This window comes from Neomonachus schauinslandi, chromosome 3, assembly GCF_002201575.2.
Source record: "Neomonachus schauinslandi chromosome 3, ASM220157v2, whole genome shotgun sequence".
Taxonomy (NCBI): Eukaryota; Metazoa; Chordata; class Mammalia; order Carnivora; family Phocidae; genus Neomonachus; species Neomonachus schauinslandi.
The window spans coordinates 61,798,600-61,821,088 of record NC_058405.1 but is presented as its reverse complement, the minus strand read 5'-3'; the positions used below and the strand labels follow the sequence as shown (position 1 = coordinate 61,821,088).

The 22,489-nt window shown below is 37.6% G+C and overlaps 1 protein-coding gene across 1 annotated transcript in view; it reads right to left on the bottom strand.

The window, feature by feature from the left end:
• LOC110570219 (phosphatidylinositol 3,4,5-trisphosphate 3-phosphatase TPTE2-like) overlaps nt 1–22,489 on the bottom strand; it is a 91,973-nt gene that overhangs the window by 29,877 nt on the left and 39,607 nt on the right. The window contains exons 8-10 of the mRNA XM_021678198.2: nt 21,261–21,321; nt 20,394–20,475; nt 20,202–20,290 (exon numbers count right to left, since the gene is read on the bottom strand). Of these exons, the coding sequence (XP_021533873.2) occupies nt 20,202–20,290; nt 20,394–20,475; nt 21,261–21,321 (232 nt within the window). The remainder of the gene's footprint in view (nt 1–20,201; nt 20,291–20,393; nt 20,476–21,260; nt 21,322–22,489) is intronic.

The following is a 22,489-nucleotide window of genomic DNA, read 5'->3' as shown; positions in this document are numbered from 1 at the left end:
CAATAACAAAGTAGCAGAAAGAGAAATTAAGAAAACAATTTTATTTATAATTGCATCAAAAATAATAAAAAACCTAGGAATAAACTTTTTTTTTTTTTAAAGATTTTGTTTATTTATTTGACAGAGAGAGAGATAGCGAGAGCAGGAACACAAGCAGAGGGAGTGGGAGAGGGAGAAGCAGGCTTCCCGCCGAGCAGGGAGCCCGATGTGGGCCTCGATCCCAGGACCCTGGGATCATGACCTGAGCCGAAGGCAGATGCTTAATGACTGAGCCACCCAGGCACCCACCTAGGAATAAACTTAACCAAGGAGGTGAAAGATCTATACTCTGAAAACTATAAAATACTGATGAAAGAAATTGAAGACACCACAAATGGAAAGATATTCTATACTCATAGATTGGAAGAACTAATATTGTTAAAATGTCCATAGTATCCAAAGGAACCTACAGATTTAATGCAATCCCTATCCAAATACTAACAACATTTTTCACAGAACTAGAACAAAGAATTCTAAACTTGTATGGAACCAAATAACCTTAAATAGTCAAAGCAATCTTGAGAAAGGACAAAGCTGGAGTTATCACAATTTCAGATTTCAAGATATACTACAAAACTGTAACAATCAAGATAGTATGGTGGGCACCTGGGTGGCTCAGTTGGTTAAGCAACTGCCTTCAGCTCAGGTCATGATCCTGGAGTCCGGGGATCGAGTCCCGCATCGGGCTCCCTGCTCAGCGGGGAGTCTGCTTCTCCCTCTGACCCTCCCCCCTTCATGCTTTATCTCATTCTCTCTCTCTCAAATAAATAAATAAAATCTTTAAAAAACTTTATAAATCGGGGCGCCTGGGTGGCTCAGTTGGTTAAGCGACTGCCTTCGGCTCAGGTCATGATCCTGGAGTCCCCGGATCGAGTCCTGCATGGGGCTCCCTGCTTAGCGGGGAGTCTGCTTCTCCCTCTGACCCTCCCCCCCTCATGCTTTATCTCATTCTCTCTCTCTCAAATAAATAAATAAAATCTTTAAAAAAAAAAAAAAGATAGTATGGTACTGGCACAAAAGTGGAGACATAGATCAATAGAACAGATTAGAGAGCCCAGAAATAAACCCATGCTTATTGGTCAATTAATTAATGACAAAGGAGATAAAAATTATACAATGGGGAAAAGGCAATCTCTTCAATAAATGGTGCTGGGAAAACTGGATAGCTACATGCAAAAGAATGAAACTGAACCACTTACACCATACACAAAAATAAACTCAAAATGGATTAAAGACCTAAATGTGAGACCTGAAACCATAAAACTCCTAGAAGAAAACCTAGACAGTAAGCCCTTTGACATTACCCTTAGCAATATTTTTCTACATCTGTCTCCTAGGCAAGGGAAACAAAAGCAAAAATAAATTATTGGGACTAAACCAAAATAAAAAGGTTTTCCATAGTGAAGGAAACCATTAACAAATTGAAAACACAACCTACTGAACAGGAGAAGATACTTGCAAATGATATATCTGATAAGGAATTAATATCCAAAATACATTAAGAACTTACACAACTCAACACCAAAAAACCCCAAACAATCCAATGAAACAATGAGTAGAGGACCTGAATAGACATTTTTCCAAGACAACATACCAGATGGCCAACAGACAAATGAAAAGATGCTCAACATCACTAATCATCAAGGAGATGCAAATCAAAACTGCAATGAGATATCACCTGACACCTGTCAGAATGGCTAGAATAAAAAAGACAAGAAAATATATAACAAGTGTTGGCAAGAATGTGGAGAAAAAGGAATCCTTGTGCACTCTTGGTGAGAATGTAAGTTGGTGCATCCACTGTAAAAAACAGTATGGATGTTCCTCAAAAAATTAAAAATAGAATTATCATATGATCCAGTAATTCAAAATTTGAAAAAGTATCTGCTCCCCTGTGTTTATTGCAACATTATTTCCAAAAGCCAAGATATGGAAGCAACTCAAGTGTCCATCCATAGATAAATGGAAAAAGAGGTGGTAGTTACCTATGGAATTAAAAACAAATAGATTCAACCATATATGAACTGGCTTGCTGGTTCCCCTGGCTGATTTTGGCCATGCTGGCTAAAGGGAGAGAAAAGTGCAACCCAGATGATGCCCTTCGGTTTTTTTGTCCTTCCTCTAAGTAAAAGGAGAAAGGGCCCAAACATTCCTAAAGGTGAGCTTTGAGGGAGCCAAAAATGCTAAAAGTTCGCATTGTTCTTTCCTCCAAGTTGGAAGAAAAATGGTTAAATCAGTGCCCAGGGGAAGCAAATCTTTAGATAAACCAGAGGGGGAAAAAATTAAAGGGGAAAAACACTCTAAACCATTACTGAGCAATCATCTAGACTGGTGCTTCTCAAACTTCAATAATATACAGGGCATCTGAGAATCTTATTAAAGTGTGGATTCTAATTTAGTAGGTCTGAGGTGGATATGAAGATTTTGCTAGTCCCTGGGCCACAATTTGATTCTAGATCACAATCTCTGAACAAATTCAAAAATCAATAATATAAACATAGCTAAAACTCCTAAACACTGGGGAATTAAAAATAAAAATAATAATTAAACATTTAAATTTAATAAAATTAATAAAAAATAAAAATAAATAATTTTTAAATAATCTAGATGTTTAAAAACCACTTCTACATTATCTCTGCATTTAAAAACCAGAAGATTTTTAGGAGAATTAGTAGAATCATGAATTATTTAAAACTAAAAAACAAAAAAAAGCAGTACCTATAAAGCAACTGGAAGTCAGCTAAAGCAGTATTAACAGGAAAAGACACAGACTTTAAATGCATAGATCATACGGTTAAAAAGTTAAAAAAAAATTTAGGATTTTATCCATTAATTTGAGAGAGAGAGCACGCATGAGTGGGGGGAGGGGCAGAGGAAGAGGGAGAAGCAGGCTCCCTGCTGAGCAGGGGTCTGGACTCAGGGCTCCATCCCAGGACCCAAAGATCATGATCTGAGCCAAAGGCAGATGCCTAACCAACTGAGCCCCCCAGGTGCCCCCCAAAATTAAAATTTATTTAGCCAAGTTTTCAATTCAAGGAAGTAAAAGCAAATAAATATACTAAAATCAAGTAAAAAGTGAAATATTAAAACAGAAATGAAACAGAAAACAAAATAGACATGATTGATAACATTAAACACCAGTGCTTTTTTCCTCAAGAAACGAAGACACAAATCTCTTATAAAAGTGATTTTTAGGGGCGCCTGTGTGGCTTAGTTGGTTAAGTGTCTGCCTTTGGCTCAGGTCATGATCTCAGGGTCCTGGGATTGAGCCCCACATTGGGTTCCCTGCTCAGCGGGGAGCCTGCTTCTCCCTTTCCCTCTGCCATTCACCTGCTTGTACTCTCCCACTCTCTGTCAAATAAATAAAATCTTTAAAACAAAACAAAAACAAAACAAAACAAAAAAGCACCCGATTTTTAGAAAAGGAGAGGAGGGACAAATATTAGAAATAAAACAGGGGTCAAAATTACTATATAGCAGAAATTCAAAAACACTGTTAGAATAACTTTAATAAGTCAATCATTTAAAAAACTTAAATGAAAACAGGGGCACCTGAGTGATTCAGCTGGTGGAGCATATAACTCTTGATTTTGGCTCAGGTCATGATCTCAGGGTTGTGAAATGGAGACCCAGGTTAGGCTCCTTGCTCAGCGGGGAGTCTGCTGGAGATTCTCTCTCCCTCTCGGTCTGCCCCACCCCCCCACCCCCATGCTCTCTCCCGCTCTCTAAAATAAACCTTAAAAAAAACTTAAATGAAAATATCAATTAAAAAAATTGATTCAAAAAGGGAAAACCTGAATAAAACAACATCGCATTAAAAATTATATTTACAGTCTTTTTTTACCACCTCCCTCCAAAAGAACAAGATGACATTGTTACCAAATCTATAAGAAATATTTTCTTTTATAAATTCTTTTAGATAATGGTAAAAAAGAGAAAAATTTACAGCTCATTTACTAGCACTAATATAATAGATTCCCAAATTGCAAAAATATAATAAAAGATAACTTTATACCAATGTCACTTAGGAATATAGATGTTAAAACTTAAAGTATTTGCAAAGTGAATCCAGCAGTAGAAAAAATACATATCAATACCAAGTTCCATTTATCTCAGAAATGCAAGAATAATCTTATATCAGAAACCTGTATTAATGTAATATATCATATATACAGATTAAGAGAGACATACCTTGTAATCATCTCAATAAGTGCAGGAAAAAAACCATTTACTAAAATTCAGTATATATTCACAGTTTTAAGAGCCAAGTAAAACTAGGAACTTCTTTTTTTACTTATTTATTTTTTTTAGAGAGAGAGAGAGAAGGCACATGTGAGTGGGATGCAGAGGGGCAGAGGGAGAGAGAGAGAATCTTAAGTGGACTCCACACCCAGCTCAAAGCCTGACAGAGGGGTTCAAGCCCACAAACTTGAGATCATGACTTGCGCCAAAATCAAGAGTTGGACATTTAGCTCACTGAGCCACCCAGGCGCCCTGGAAACCTTTTTAACTTGATGAAGGGAATCTACCAAAATACCTACCAGATGTAAGTGTCCTCCATTTTTTCAAAAGTTTGCATTATGCCACTTCACTTTTATGAAAAACCCATGTCAGCACCTGTTTTTGCTAAGTGAAAGCAATCTGAAGAGGATTTTCACTTTTATGAAGAGAAGGAATAAAGCAAGAATACGGTTCAGCATTTATTTTGCAGTGAGTACTTACGGAGGCAGCACACACTCGGAGCAGTGCGAGTGATACCGGCAAGCTCCCACCCTGGGAAATACACTCAGCATCTAAGTATCAAGCCACTGTAGCTTTGAACTGTGTCTGTGAGCATCTGTGGTTTACCTTGATTTATTTTGTGCATCCATTAGCAAGATGTGTCCTAAGATACCGGAAAAGGCTAAGATGGGTTATTTTTTCAGGTCTGGGAATGCTCTAAACATTTTCCATATAAATTAATGGTAATTGCTTCTTTATTTCACACCATTCTGGCTTATGCAAATTTTCATAGGAATGCTCTACTTTCAGATAGCAGGAAACCTGTACATCATGTTAATGTTGAAATGTTGTTAGCACTCCCTTTAAAGCCAGGAACTAAATAAAATGTCTGTTATTCTCTGTTCCTATTTAACACCGTACTATAGGGCTTAGCCAGTGCAGTAAGAAAAAGAAATCAAATGTATAGGGAAAAAAACAGAAGAAACAAAACTTTCCTTACTTGCAGATTAGAAAAATCCAAGTAAATCTACAGGCTAGAACCTAAAATTAATGAGAGTTCAGGTACATTGCTCGATACAAAGCCAACATAAAAAAATCAATAGCTAAATGGAGGATGCAAGTTGAAATCTTTAGCATAATTGCTACAGGGGAGGAAGGAATTATATTGTAAAATTTCAATCAAACCAAAATAAAATGTCAGTAAGGATACAGAAGATTTGAATAAAACAATTTACAAATGACCTAACAGATACAGAGCACTGTTCACAACAATGCTTAATACACTTCCAATTGCACGGAAAAGATTTCATAAAATTGACTGAACTGTGGACCACAAGGCAAGTATAAACAAATTTCTAAGAACTAAAAAAAAATAGGTAATATATTCTCTGACCACAATGCAATACAAGCAGAAATCAACTCCTAAAAGATAATTACAAAATACTCATATGTTTAGAAATAAGAAAGTATACTTCTACATAATACCTGGGTCAAAGAAATAAGCACAATGGAAAATAGAAAACATTTTGAACTAAATATTGATAAAAATACTACATATAAAAATTTGTGGGATGAAGCTAAAAAATTCTTAGAGGGAAAATATAGCCTGAAATACCAAATAGAAAAGAAAAAGTTGAAAATCTATGAGTTAATCATTCCTTTAAAGAAGTTTTTTTAAAAAAAGAACAAATTAAACCAAAGAAAGTGGAAGAAAGGAAACACTAAATATAATAGTAATTAATGAACTAGGAAACAAACAAGAGAAACAATCAAGCCAAAAAAAACTTGGTACTTTAAAATGACTAATAAAATTGATAAATCTCTGATGAGACTAATCAAAAGAAAACAATAATGTAAGAATGAAAAAGGGACCACCATGATAGACATTAGAATACAATGATATTTTGAACAATGTGATGCCAAGACATTTGAAAATTTAGATAAAATGGACAAGTGCTTGGAAAAATACACCCTACCAAAAATGGGTAGAGTAAATAAAAACTGTAAATAATTCTATATCTAATAAAGAAACTGAACCACAATTTAAAAACTTCCCCACAAAGAAAATGTGGCCAAATCCCCACACTGAGGCCAATGTGGCTTCACTAGAGAACTCCACATTATATTTAAGGAAAAACATGTCAACTTATACAAGCTCATTGAGAAAATTTTAAAAAAGAGGAAACATAACCCAATTCTGCTTTATGAAGCCAAAATTTGAAAAGAGTATTATGAGAAAAGAAAAATTATAACCAATCATACTTATGACATGGATACAAAAATTCTTAAGGTTAAATTTTAATTAATTAAAATTAAATATCCAGCAATTTATGAAAAATAATAGAGCACAGCAAAATTGTGTCTATTCTAGGAATATAAGGATAATTCACCAATGCAATCAATCATATTAATAGAATAAAGGTAAAAATTATATCATCTTAAGGACTCAAAAACCTTCTGATAAAATTTAACATCCCATGATGATAAAAACTTAGCATTAATTAAAGAAATTTCTTAATCTGATAGTATCTAAAACACACAAGGGGTGCCTGGGTGGCTCAGTCAGTTGAGTGTCCAACTCTTTCTGCTCAAGTCATGATCTCAGGGTCGTGAGACTGAGCCCTGCATGGGGCTCTGCAGAGTCTGCTTGTCCCTCTCCTTCCCCCTCTAACCACCCCCCCCATTTGTGTGTATGCTCTCTTTGGCAAATAAACAAATAAATAAAACACACACATACACACACCCTAAAGTAATTGGTGAGAGACTTGAAAGCTTTTCTTTTTAAAGCAGGAACAGAACAAGGATGACTGCTATCACCATTTCTAATTCAACACTGGACCAAAGGTTTGAGCCAGTGCTAGGAAAAAAAAAAAATTGAAGCGGAAGAAATGCAATTGATTATTTTCACATGATGTAAGCATGTACCATAACATCCAAAAGAATTTACACATAAATTAGACTAAGAAAGTTTGGTGAGGTTGCTAATTGCAAGGTTAATAAAATGAATTGCATGCCAGAGCAACAATAAACATTTAGAAAATAAAAATTTTCAAGGGATATCATTTATAATAGTATCAAAAATATTTAGGAATAAATGTAACCAAAAATATATAAGCTTCCTTTTTTTTAAGTTTATTTTTTAGTAATCTCTATACCCAACATGGGGCTTGAAAAGAACCCCACAAACATAGTGATTCAAAGGGACACATGCACCCCAATGTTTATAGCAGCAATGTCCACAATAGTCAAAATATGGAAAGAGCCCAGATGTCCATCAACAGATGAATGGATAAAGACGATGTGGTATATATACACAATGGAATATTACTTAGTCATCAAAAAGTATGAAATCTTGCCATTTGCAACAATGTGGATGGAACTAGAGGGTATCATGCCAAGTGAAATAAGTCAATCAGAGAAGACAAATACCATATGATTTCACTCATATGTGGAATTGAAGAAACAAAGCAGATAAACATATGGGAAGGAAAAAAAAAAAGAGAGAGGAAAGCAAACCATGAGACTCTTTTTTTTTTTTTTTTAAAGATTTTATTTATTTATTTGACAGAGAGAGAGAGTGAGAGCAGAAACACAAGCAGGGGCAGTGGGGGAGGGAGAAGCAGGCTTCCTGCAGAACAGGGAGCCCAGTCTGGGGCTCAATCCCAGCACCCTGCTGAAGGCAGACACTTAATGACTGAACCACCCAGGTGCCCCCCATAAGAGACTCTTAAGAATAGAGAACTGAGGGGCGCCTGGGTGGCTCAGTTGGTTAAGCGACTGCCTTCGGCTCAGGTCATGATCCTGGAGTCCCGGGATCGAGTCCCGCATCGGGCTCCCTGCTCGGCAGGGAGTCTGCTTCTCCCTCTGACCCTCCTCCCTCTCCTGCTCTCTGTCTCTCATTCTCTCTCTCTCAAATAAATAAATAAAATCTTTAAAAAAAAAAAGAATAGAGAACTGAGGGTTGATGGAGGGAGGTAGGTGGGGGATGGGCTAAATGGGTGATGGGTATTAAGGAGGGTACTTGTTATGATGAACACTGGGAGTTATATGTAAGCGATGAGTCACAAAATTCTACTCCTAAAGCCAATATTACACTATATGTTAACTAACTAGAATTTAAATAAAATTTTGAGAAAAAACAAAAACCCAAATAATTGTGAAAAAGAACAAGACCAGAGGGCTCCTTTGACTGGAAATCAGGACTTATTAGAAAACTATGGTAAATAAGATAGTTGTGTGACAGGCACTCAGATAGATGAAAGATCAATGAACAGAATAGAAAGTTCAGAAACTGAACCATGCCCCTTGGCAGTAAAGAAATAAAAGTCTTTCCAATCAGTGTTCTGAAACAATTAGATAACCATACGGAAAAAGATGAAACTTGACCCTTGCATCACACACACACAAAAATCAATTCCAAATGGATATCATGGGAGAATGTCTTCTTAAACTCAGGGAAAGATTTCTTAATCAAGTTACAAAAACACTAACCTTATAAAGAGAAAGAATGATATACACTATGTTAGAGCTAAGAATGTCTGTTAACCAAAAGATACTCATAAAACACAACAAGGCAAAATACAGAGCAGAAAATGTTTCTTGCAATACATATAACAAATAACAGAGTTGAAATCCAGAATATGTAAAGAACTCCCACAACTCGATTGGGAAAAAACCCCAAAAATTCAGGAGAAAAAATGGGTCAGGAGAAAAATGGGCAAGGAAATTAAAGAGTTACTTCATAACAAAGGATCTCCAAGTGGCTAATAAACCTGTGATGAAAACTTTCCCAATTTTATTAGTAATAATAGAAATGCAAATTAAATCCATGATGAGATTCAACTATACACCCACACACACCCAGTGGCTAAAAATAAAAAGACTAAGAATTCTAATTGTTGGTAAAGATATGGAACACATGGAAATTTCAAACGATGCCAATGGAGTGTAAATTGGTACAACTGTTTTTGGACATCATCTATTCAAGTTTGAGATTCATTATCCTAAACACGAACATTATATTCCAAGGTACATACTCAATAGAAATGTGAGAACATGTGCAACAAGGAACATATATTTATAATAGAAACATTATCTATAGTAGTAAAAACTGGAAACAATCCAAATGTATATTAAAAACCAGCTTCCATTTGTAGCAGCAATATGTCTAGGAATGAATTTAACAAAGATATGCAAGACCATATGAAACATTGCGTGTCAACTATACTAAAAAAAATATGCACGACATTATGAAGGAAAGTATAAATTCTTATTGAAAAACAACAAAACACTTCCAAGAAAGATGGCAGAGTAGGATGATCCTAGGTTCAATTTGTCCCACAGATACACCTAGGTAACATTCACATCAGTGCAAATAAACCAGAAAATGACCTGAATACTGGTAGAGCAGACTCTTCACAGCTAAATGTAGAGAACAGTCCACATTGAAGAGGCTACAAAGGGAAGAGATGCAGTTGGGAGCCAAACTGACCCTCAGGACTGTCTGTGGGAGGATAGGACACCACTGGTGTGGACAGGACAGAGAAGGAGACCCCACAACAGGCACCCCAGGCATGGGGGATCTACACTGGGAAGATGAATCCCCATAACATTTGGCTTTGAAAACCAGAGGAGCCTAACTTCACTAATTCTTACAATCAGTGGGCTTAACTTCTGGAACTTTAAAAATCAGCTGGCCAGGCTCAGGGAAACCCTGAGGACTATAAGAAACTGAGTTCTCACCCTTAAAGAGACAGCACAACAGCCCAGCTGAGATACAGCATGGAAGCAGCAGTTTGAAAAACACTTGAGATATATGGGAGGGAGATTTGTTTACTAATCTTAGAGCCTGTGCTGGAGGGGCAGGGCTCTTCAGGAGGCTTTTCCAAGAACAAAAGAGCTGGCAGGTACTGTTTTGCTCCCCAGCCCCCCAGTCCAGATATACAACATCTGGGGAACCAGTGTAACACAAACACTCTCCATTTTGCTTACTAACAGTGCACCCCGCCCCGGAGCTCTTCTGCAGATCCACCCCTCCAGCCTGCCTTGAAAGGAAGTTTTGGGAGGCTATAGGTCCCCTCTAGCAGAGGGCTGACATGGACCTTGCTAGCATCACACGCCCCACCCTGCATTCTTCTGCAGACCCACCTCCTCCAACACACACTTGTTGGATGTCCATCCAAAGTGGTGTCACAGGGGCACCTGGGTGCCTCAGTCAGTTAAGCGTCTGCCTTAGGCTCAGGTCATGATCCCAGGGTCCTGGGATCAAGCCCTGTATCAGGCATCAGGCTCTCTGCTCAGCAGGGAGCCCGATGCGGGACTCGATCCCGGGACTCCAGGATCATGACCTGAGCCGAAGGCAGTCGCTTAACCAACTGAGCCACCCAGGCGCCCTGAAATAAATAAAATCTTAAGAAAAAAAAAAACTAAACAAACTAAAAACAACGTGGTGCCACAGCCATGGCAGTGGGCAAGCAGCCCTGACGGGGGCCAGCACCACTCCAAAGTGACTCCTGCCCCAGAGAGAGGGAAAGCAGACCCCATACACCAGCAGTTTGACTTAGCCCCAGCAGTGGGCTGGGGGCAGACAAGGGGTCTGACTTTTAGTACTGTCCACCAATACAAGCTTTTCAGGGGAAAACACAGGGTAAGTGCCTGCATTTTGGTGCTACTGCATCTCTGGTAAATGCCTGGTCTGACTAAAATCAAGTCCAAGGAGGCTCCAGACAGGCCCACTAACAACACAGGGACCCAAATCTGCCCACAACAGGCACAGGGACCCAAATCTGCCCACAACAGGTCACTTGTAGATGACCGGACTGAAGGAAAAAGTGGCAAAGACACAACCATAGGGCACACACAACACACATGGGAGACACCCCTGAAGTACCAGGTTCTGGTAAATAGGGGACATAGCACTTCAGGGTACTACAGGACCTCTTCTTCATAAGGCCACTACTTTCAAGAGCAAGAGACATAGCTAACTTTCTTAACACATAGAAACAGACAGATAAGAAGAAGAGACAGAAGAATATGTCCCAAATGAAAGAACAGGACAAAATCACAGCAAGAGAGCTAAATGAAACAGAGATAAGTAACATGTCCAATAGAAAATTTAAAGTAATGGCCATAAAGATACTGGACTTGCGAACAGAGTGTAGGAACTCAGTGAGACCCTCAACAAAGAGATAGGAAGCATAAAAAAGAACCAACCAGAGACGAGGAACTCAATAACTGAAATTAAAAATACATTAGATGGAATAAATAATATACTAGAGGAAGCAGAAGAATGGATCAGCAACCTGGAGGACTGAGTAATGGAAAGCAATCAAGCTGAACAGAATGAAGAAAAAGGACTAGTTAAAAAATGAGAGTATATTAAGGGAACTCAGCAATACCATCAAGCATAATAACATTCACATTATAGGGATGCCAGAAAGAAGAGAGAGAAAGGGGGGCAGAAAATTTGATGAAATAATAGCTGAGAAATTCCCTGATTCTGAAAAGGACACAGAAATCCAGGTCCAGGAGGCACAGAGAACCCCCAGAAAACTCAATCCAAGGATATCTATACCAAGATATACAATAATTAAAATGGCAAAAAGTAGTGATAAAGAGAGAATTTTAAAAGCAGCAAGAAAAAAGGAAACAGTTACATACAAGAGAACCCCCCCCCCCCCAAATATCAGCTGGTTTTTCAGCAGAAATGTTGCAGGACAGAAGAGAGTGGCATGATATATTTAAAGTGCTGGAAGGAAAAGACCCACAGCCAAGAATACTCTATCCAGTAAGGCTATCATTCAGACTAGAAGGAGAGATGAAGAGTTTTCCAGACAAATAAAAGATAAAGGAATTCATGACCAGTAAACCAGCCCTACAAGAAATGCTAAATGGAGGCGCCTGGGTGGCTCAGTCGGTTAAGCGACTGCCTTCGGCTCAGGTCATGATCCCAGAGTCCTGGGATCAAGTCCCACATCGGGCTCCCTGCTCTGCGGGGAGCCTGCTTCTCCCTCTCCCCCTCCCCCTGCTGGTGTTCCCTCTCTCGCTGTGTCTCTCTCTGTCAAATAAATAAATAAAATCTTTAAAAAAAAAAAAAGAAATGCTAAAGGGTACTCTTTGAGTGGAAAGGAAAGACCATAAGTAGGAGTAAGAAAAGTGGGAAGCACAAAAGCAGTAAAAAATAAGTGCATCTATAAAAATCACTCAAAGGATTCACAAAATAAAAGAATGTAGAGTATGATACAGTGTACCTAAATCATGAGAAGGGAGAGGAGTAAAAATTTAGTGCTTTTAGAATGACAAACTTAAGTGACCATAAACTTAATATAGACTGCTATATGCATAAAATGTTATATATGAATATAATGATAACCACAAATCAAAAACCAATAACAGATATGCAAAAAAATAAAGAGAAAGGAATCCAAGTATATCACTAAAGCAAGCAAACTAACCATGAGAGAAGAGAGTAACAGAATAAGGGAAAAGAGAACTTCAAAAACAACCAAAAAAAAAAAAAAAACCCCAAGTAACAAAATGGCAATAAATACACATCTATCAATAATTACTTTCAATTTAAATGGACTAAATGCTCTAATCAAAAGACATAGGGTGACAAAATGGATAAAAAAGCAAGGCCCATCTAGGTACTGCTTACAAGAGACTCACGTCAGAACTAAAAACATATGCACAATGAAAGTAAAGGGATGGGGAGGAGTCCAAGATGGCGGAGGAGTAGGAGACCTTAGTTTCATCTGGTCCCAGGAATTCAGTTAGATAGCTATCAAATCATTCTGAACACCTGGGAACTCAACCAGAGATCTAAAAAAAGAACAGCTGCAACTCTACAAACAGAAAAGCAACCACTTTCTGCAAGGTAGAACGTACAGAGAAGTGAATCCGAGGCAATAGATGGGAAGATAAACCGTGGGTGGGGGGAGCCTCTGTCAGCCATCAACCAGAAAGTGATATAGCAGCAGAGTGCAAAATCAGAACTTTTAGAAGTCTGCTCTGGTGAGGGACGCCCTGGCCTGAAAGGGACTCAAGTGGCTAAGTGGGGGCGGAACTCTAGGTGGGACAGTGAGGTCTCAGGACCCTCGGGGTCACAGGAAGACCGGGGGAGCCTGAGTGCCACAGAGCTCCCAGGCATCAGAGCGGGGAAGCTGGCTGCAATCAGCAAGCCCATGAGTGGACTCTCAGCCCCGGGATTGCCATAAACCACCAACAGAGGCACGGTCCAGTGACTGCTCTCTGAGCAGGGGCCCAAGATGTGGCAGAATCAGTGAAACCCTGGGAGGAGTGGCACAGGTGTGAGCCACAGGAATCTGCAAGGTTTGGAGACTCAAAACAGCAGCCTATGCCTGAGATAGAAATGCTCAGTCACGGGCTGGGCGAACATGGAGTGCAGACAGAGGCCAGGGAGACAGGAGTGATTGACTGCTTTTCCCTGAGGGTGCACTGAGTGGTGGGGCCATGAGCTCTTGGCTCTGGGCTGGAGATTGGGAGGCTGCCATTTTCATTCTCATCCTCTAAAGCTGCAGAGAGCCTTGAGGGAACAAAAGCCATAAAGAGCAAACTGGAGCAGATTATTTAGCCTGGCCCCCTAGCAATCCCTGGGGCAAAGACACTTGAGAATCTAAGCATCAAGCCCCTCCCCTAGAAGATCAGCAAGAACATCCAGCCAAGACCAAGTTCACCTATCAATGAGAACTGCAAAACTCCAGCGCTAGGGCAATACCATGACCAAGTAGGATTTATTCATGGGCTGCAAGGTTGGTTCAACATCCGCAAATCAATCAATGTGATATACTACATTAATAAAAGAAAGGACAAGAACCATATGATCCTCTCAATAAATGCAGAAAAAGCATTTGATAAAGTACAGCATCCTTTCTTGATTAAACCTCTTCAGAGTATAGGGATAGAGGGAACATACCTCAGTATAATAAAAGCCATCTACAAAAATCCCACATTGAACATCATTCTCAATGGAGAAAAACTGAGAGCTTTTCCCCTAAGATCAGGAACACAGCAGAGATATCCACTATCACCACTGCTGTTCAACATAGTACTAGAAGTCCTACCCTCAGCAATCAGACAACAAAAAGAAATCAAAGGCATCCGAATCGGCAAAGAAGAAGTCAAACTCTCATTCTTTGCATATGACATGATACTCTATGTGAAAAACCCAAAAGACTCTACCCCAAAATTGCTAGAACTCATACAGGAATTCAGCAATGTGGCAGGATATAAAATCAATGCACAGAAATCAGTTGCAATTCTATACACAAACAATGAGACAGAAGAAAGAGAAATTAAGGAGTTGATCCCATTTACAATTGCCTCTCAAACCATAAGATACCCAGGAATAAACCTCACCAAAGAGGCAAAGGATCTGTACTCAGAAAACTATAGAACACTCATGAAAGAAATTGAGGAAGACACAAAGAAATGGAAAAACATTCCATACTCATGGATTGGAAGAACAAATATTGTTAAAATGTCTATGCCACCTAGAGCAATCTACACATTCAATGCAATCCTTATCAAAATACCATCAACTTTTTCCACAGAGCTGGAACAAACAATCCTAAAATGTATATGGAACCAGAAAAGACCCCAAATAGCCAAAGGAATGTTCAAAAAGAAAACCAAAACTGGTGGCATCACAATTCCGGACTTTAAGGTCTATTACAAAGCTGTAATCATCAAGAAAGTATGGTACTGACACAAAAACAAACACATAGATCAATGGAACAGAACAGAGAACCCAGAAATGGACCCTCAACTCTATGGTCAACTAATCTTCGACAAAGCAGGTTGGGAAAATTGGACAGCCACATGCAGAAGAATGAAACTGGACTATTATACCATACACAAAAATAGACTCAAAATGGATGAAAGATCTAAATGTGAGACAGGAATCCATCAAAATCCTAGAGAAGAACACAGGCAGCAACCTCTTTGACCTCAGCCATAGCAACTTTCTTGCTAGACACATCTCCAAAGGCAAGGGAAACAAAGGCAAAAATGAAATATTGGGTCTTTTTCAAAATAAAAAGCTTTTGCACAGCAAAGGAAACAGTAGACAAAACCAAAAGACAACTGAGAGAATGGGAAAAGATCCTTGCAAATGACATGTCAGATAAAGGGCTAGTGTCCAAAATCTATAAAGAACTTATCAAACTCAACACCCAAAGAACAAACAATCCAATCAAGAAATGGGCAGAAGACATGAAAAGACACTTCTCCAAAGACAACGTACAAATGGCCAATAGACACATGAAAAAATGCTCAACATCACTCGGCATCAGGGAAATACAAATCAAGACCACAATGAGATACCACCTCACCAGTCAGAATGGCTAAAATTAACGTCAGGAAACAAGAGATGTTGGCAAGGTTGTGGAGAAAGGGGAACCCTCTTACACTGTTGGTGGGAATGCAAGCTGGTACAGCCATTCTGAAAAACAGTATGGAGCTTCCTCAAAAAGTTGAAAATAGAGCTATCCTACAACCCAGCAATTGCACTACTGGGTATTTACCCCAAAGATACAAATTAGTGATCTGAAGGGGCACCTGCACTCAATGGTTATAGCAGTAATGTCCACAATAGCCAAACTATGGAAAGAGCCCAGATGAATGGATAAAGAAGATGTGGTATATATATACGATGGAATATTACTCAACCATTAAAAAATGAAATCTTGCCATTTGCAACGACATGGATGGAACTAGAGGGTATTATGCTAAGTGAAATAAGTCAATCAGAAAAAGACAACTATCATATGATCTTGCTGATATGTGGAATTTAAGAAATAAGACAGGGGATCATAGGAGAAGAGAGGAAAAAATAAAACAAGATGAAACCAGAGAGGGAGACAAACCATAAGAGACTCTTTTTTTTTTATCATAGGAAACAAAATGAGGGTTGCTGGAGGGGAGCGAGGTGGGGGATGGGGTAACTGGGTGATAGACATTAAGGAGGGCACATGATGTAATGAGCACTGGGTATTATATAAGACTGATGAATCACTGATCTCTACCTCTGAAACCAATAGTACATTATATGTTAATTGACTTTAAATGAAAAATCAAATAAAAAATCACTAAAATTTTTCTGCATGCATACAAAAAAAATATTATGGAAAGAAGATCCAGGTGGATAAGTGATTAAAAAACACACACAACTACAATATGTGAAGAACTTACTAAGTATACTACTATGCACTTTATGTACAATTATAAAATTTATTCCTCAAAACAAAAAAAAGAAAAAAGAAAGTGAAGGGACAGAAAAGCATTTATCATGCAAATGGAAGTGAAAAGAAAGCTGGGGTAGCAATACTTATATTGGACAAAATAGCCTTTAAAACAAAAACTGTGGGGCGCCTGGGTGGCTCAGTTGGTTAAGCGACTGCCTTCGGCTCAGGTCATGATCCTGGAGTCCCTGGATCGAGTCCCGCATCGGGCTCCCTGCTTGGCAGGGAGTCTGCTTCTCCCTCTGACCCTCCTCCCTCTCATACTCTCTGTCTCTCATTCTCTCTGTCTCAAATAAATAAATAAAATCTTAAAAAAAAAAAACTGTAACAAGAGACAAAGAAGGGCACTACATAATCATAAAGGGAAAAATCCAACACGAAGATAGAACAATTGTAAATATTTATGCATCCAACATGGGAGCACCCAAATACATAAAGCAGTTAATAACAAACATAAAGAAAGTAATCAATAGTAATATCAATAATAGGAGGGGACTTTACCACCCCACTTACATCAATGGACAGATAATCCAAACAGAAAATCAGGGAGGGAAGAATGGCTTTGGACACATTGGACCAGATGGATCTAACAGATATATTTAGAACATTCTACCCTAAAACAGTGGAAAACACATTATTTTCAAGTGCACATGGAACATTCTCTGGATAGATCTCATGGTAGGCCACAAAACAAGTCTCAATAAATTTTAAAAGACTGAAGTCATAGCATGCATCTTTTCTGACCATGTTATGAAACTAAAAATCGACTACAAGAAGAAATCTGGAAAGAGCACAAATACATGGAAGTTAAATAACATGCTACTAAACAATGAATGGGTCAACCAAAAATCAAAGAGGAATCAAGAAATACATGGAGAAAAACCAAAATGAAACAGTATGGAGATTCCTCAGAATTCCTTAAAATTCTGTAGGTTCCTTAAAAGTAAAATTACCATGTGATCCAGTAATTTTGTTACTTGGCATTTACCGAAAGAACATGAATACACTAATTTAAAAAATATATGCACCCCTATGGTCATTGCAGCATTATTTGCAATAGCCAAGGTATGCAAGTAATCCAAGTCCCCATCAAAGGAAGAGGTGATATATATCTATATATATATATCTATATATGCGCGTGTGTGTGTATACACACACACACACAATGGAATATTAGCCATAAAAAGGATGAGATTTTTACCATTTGTGACAACATGGATGGACCTAGAGGGTGCTTTGCAAAGTGAAATAAGTCAGAGAAAGATAAATACCATATTATTTCAGTTATATGTGGATTCTAAAAAACAAAAGGCAGAAACAGACATATAAATACAGAAAGCAAAGTGGTTGGTGCCAAAGGGAAGCAGGTGAGGCTTTGGATAAAATGGGTGAAGGGGAGTAGGAGATACAGGCTTCCAGTTACAGAATAAGTCAAGGGGATGAAAGGTACAGTACAGGGAACAGAGTCAATGGTATTGTAATTGAAGATAATGTAAAGCATTGCATAGTGACAGATGGTAGCTACACTTGTTGGGAGCATAATATAATGTATAGACTTGTCAAATTACTATGTTGCACATGTGAAACTAATGTAACATTGTGTATCAACTATGCTTTAATAAAAATTTTTTAAATAAAAAAATTTCAGTAGTGTGGCATAAAGAACTCAGAGACCATCTCAAACTTCTATTAAAACTTTGTACGTGACTGAGAAGGGATTATAAATCAACAGGGAATAAATGAGCTTGTGATAGATGGTGTTAGGACAATTGTATATCCATATGGAAAAAAAAAACCTCCCTCCCCAAATCCCAATTAAAGACCTAAATGTAAAAAACAAAACTTTAATATTTTATAAAGTATAATACCTTCACTACTTCAGTATGCAGGCTGGATTTCTTAAACATGACAAAAAGCACAAACCACACACATACACACACAGAAAGACTAATAAATTTCACTCCATTCAAAATTATAAATACTCCTATATGACAAAATAAATCATAATCAAGTTAAAAGACAACACGTAGGAGTTGATAGTTGTAATATAAACTACTAACAGAAACAACAGCATGCATTTTTTATGGCTGAGTAAAATGTATGTACACACACACCCCACATCTCCTTCATCCATTCATCTATTGATGGACATTTGAGTTGCTTCTACAACTTGGCCATCGTAAATAACACTGCAATGAACATAGGGGTGCATAGATCTTTTCAAATTAGTGTTTTCATTCTAACATTGCATGTCAACTATACTAAAAAAAACAACACCCAGTTTAAAGTAGTCCCAAAAATCAATAATAAAATAATGTGCAGGCACCAACCAGCAAGAAGAGAGCAAAACCAGTATGAATGAAAACTTGAAAAAAGAGGCTACTCTGGTGCGTACCAGCTGGCTGAATACCAGCCTGCCGAACAATCCTAAAGGAAAGTCAAGGCAAGACATGCAAATACAGGATAATTGAAGTCCCTTCTCAGAAAAAATTTAAAAAAGAAATTAGAGATGAAGGTTAGCCTTCAAGCAGGGAATTAGCTTTAATTAAAAGGAAACTAAAGTTAATTGCTTGGATTATAATACTTTAGGTTGAGCCATGTAAAATGACCATATTTGTAAATAAAAGATAGTCAAAAACTGGCAATTCCTATGGTTCCATTTCTATAGCCTTCATTTATAGACGGTATTGCAAATTGCATGTCCAGAATATTTCAACCTGTAGAGCTAAAGATAGAAACTACCTACTAATTCATGGACTTGAAACTACTTTTCAGGTAACACTAAAACTTGATTTTACTCGATTATATATGGTAAAGTATTGTGTTTTCCTGGAATGCAATAAAAAACTGTTTTATAACCCACCAAAAATGTAATTCTTGGTCAAAAACTGTGAAATATGCTTAGATGATTATTAAAAGCCTAAAGCTGAATGAGAGAAAAATCTAACTCAATTTAAATTGAATGAGTTTACACTTTTTTTTTTTTTCATTTGACCTCACAAAAATCAACTTCATTGTATCTGTACACTATAAAAATTCCACTATAGTTTTTGGGTTTTGCAATAGCAACGCTGTTGGCTCCTTAACTTTAAAAGGTTCTCACAAAGTTTAAGAACAATCTTAAATAAAAGTGCTCTGACAGTTTTTAAAATTAGACATTTTTATTTCATAGATATTTTGACAAATCAAAAATGAAGAAACTCAAGTAGTCAATAAACAGGAAACAATATGCTCAACCTTCCTTAGTTTTGTTATTCCTATTTTCTTCCCTTTAGTATTTACCTTCCACCCTCCCTCCTTACTCTTTCCTTCCCTTCTTTCAGTCTTGAAGCTAACATCAAAAAATATTAACAACTATTTTTTTAAAGATTTATTCATTTATTTGAGAGATGAGAGAGAGAGAGAGAGAGCAGGGTGGGGTCAGAGGTGCAGAGGAAGAGAGAAACTCAAGCTGACTCTGCGCTGAGCACAGAGCCTGGTGGGGGACTCCATCTCATGACCCTGAGATCACAACCTGAGCTGAAACCAGGAGTCAGATACTTAACCACTGCGCCACCTAGGTGCCCCCCGCCAAAGAAAATTTTAACAACCATTAATACTAATAGCAGTATGCATCTTGTTCTTGTACTTTAATGTATTAATATTTATTTAGAAAAAGAGAAATTAAAAAAATATTTTTACCTTTGCCTCCCTTACAGTGAATCACTACGATGTTTTCGTCATCTTGAGCCATCCACTTATCTACTTCCTTGGTGAATGCCACCATCTCACTGATTTTAAATGTAAAATTTTTAGTTGAATTAAAATGCATCCAAAAAATCAAGGCCAGTATATTTAGCTTTCTTTTGACAGCCATCTTGGCATAAAACTTACCTTAGAGTGGGGACGTTGTGATCATCGATCATGATTCGCTGGACCCTATAATGGAAGTACTTAGGATCATAAGCTCCTTCACCTAAAATAAATGATACATAGGTCATATATCTATGCCTAATAAACATAGTAAATGATAAAGTTATGAAGAAGTTATACTTTTTTCTTATAAATTCCTTATCCACCTTTGAAAGGAGCTTTCTGACTGGTTCTTGCTGCTTTAAGAATATTAAGGGTCTGAAAAATTTGGTAGTGGTTTGTCCATCTTGCATAACGTAAACCCAACTTATTTGGGTTTAACAGGTCTTACTTTTAATTTTCTAGCGGGCTACTCATCATATTATCATAGGGTAGACAGACACGACAGAGCAGAAGTAAATGTGGCCAACCAGAACGCTTGCCTCCTGAAAATGTCCGTTTAATATACAGGAAGAGGAAAAGACAAAACAGAGTCGTAAGTGGGGATATAATCTTTTTTCTACAGGGTTTTGCTTTTTAGCATATTTCCCCTTGTTTATTGACTATTTGGATTTTTTTCATTTGGGTTTTGCTCTCCTCACACCCCACTCCTAGTGAATTGTCTTCAAAACACAAGCCGGCAGGAAAAACAGAAGTATTTTCCTAAACCTAATACCACTAGAGTAGATTCAACCAAATTGGCTATGCCCCAACTTAAGCCTCCTGCCTCCCTCACAGGGCATTTATATTATTGAGATATTTTTTTCCCACAAAACAGAACCAGTGCAAGATAGAGATTTTTAAACTCACTTCCCATCACCCACCAAATACTTATGATTAAATGAAATGTAAAGACTGAATCATCCTGTTTTAAATCAATAGTAGCAAAATATCTGGCCATGCACGTACTGCATAGATTGTAGACTTGATAGTGGTCTTGATGTTTGGTATCTAGGAACCGTGCAACTTCCTAGAAAAAATAGACGCATATCTTACATAAATCCACATGGCATATATAAGCCATTCCTTAGGAGTAAGCCAAAATGGTCATTACCTTTTATTCAACTGTCCCTCACTTACCACCTTTTAGGGGAGATTTAGGGAATATAAGAGTATGTACATTCCAAGTCCTATCTCATCCATTGATGGTTTTCAAATAGCCCACAATGTTGTGCTTGACTACTCTGATTAACCTCTACTATAAATACACATTGCTTAAAGCTACCAGAGACAGTTAACTAGCCTTAAGTAAATTTGTGAAAATTATGATTTCACAGTAATATATGATTCTTATCTAGATCTATTTTCTGAATAGATAGGTTTTTATTTATATTTTTTAATTTTTAAAAAAGATTTACTTATTTTAGAAAAGAGAGAGAGAGCGTGAGTAGGGGGAAGAGGAGAGGGAGTGAGAATCTTCAGCAGACTCCCCCTGAGCGTGGAGCCTGAGGTGGGGCTCCATTTCACAACCCTGAGATCATGACCTAAGCCAAAACTAAGAATCGCAGGCTCAACCGAGCCACCCAGGCACCCCAATAGATAGGTTTTTTAGATAATGATCTGGATATTATAGTCTACCTATGCAATATTTAAATGAATAAATAATGCAAAAATGTGTATGATTGTGTGTGTATATATGCATAATAGAAAAAGATAAACACATTAAATTTTAGTTAAGTGGTGGCAATATGGAGACTTTTTTGGATTATCTTTGCATGTTTTCTAAAATGAATACATATGTGTGTATGTGCATATACGTATATATATATATACACACACACACAAATATGCATATATGCATAACTTCTCAAATAAGTAATAGTGATCTAAAATACAGTTACAATCACCATACTAATACAATATTTCCAACAAATTTATCCATTTGAAACTCACACACACGTGCATGTGTCTGTTTACAACAAAATGACTATAAAAAATTGATGGGTATAGTACCCTGAGCAATGTTTACTAGCTTCATATTGAGAAAAAGAAAAGATATCAAAATGATCACTTGATTAAATAGTCAGGAGGAAATAGTAAGTCAAAAAGATAAATACTCTGAGTCTGCATAAGGCTGGAATGGAGGAATAAATAGACTCGTACACATCAAGATTTCATGAGATCCTTTGCACATTTTA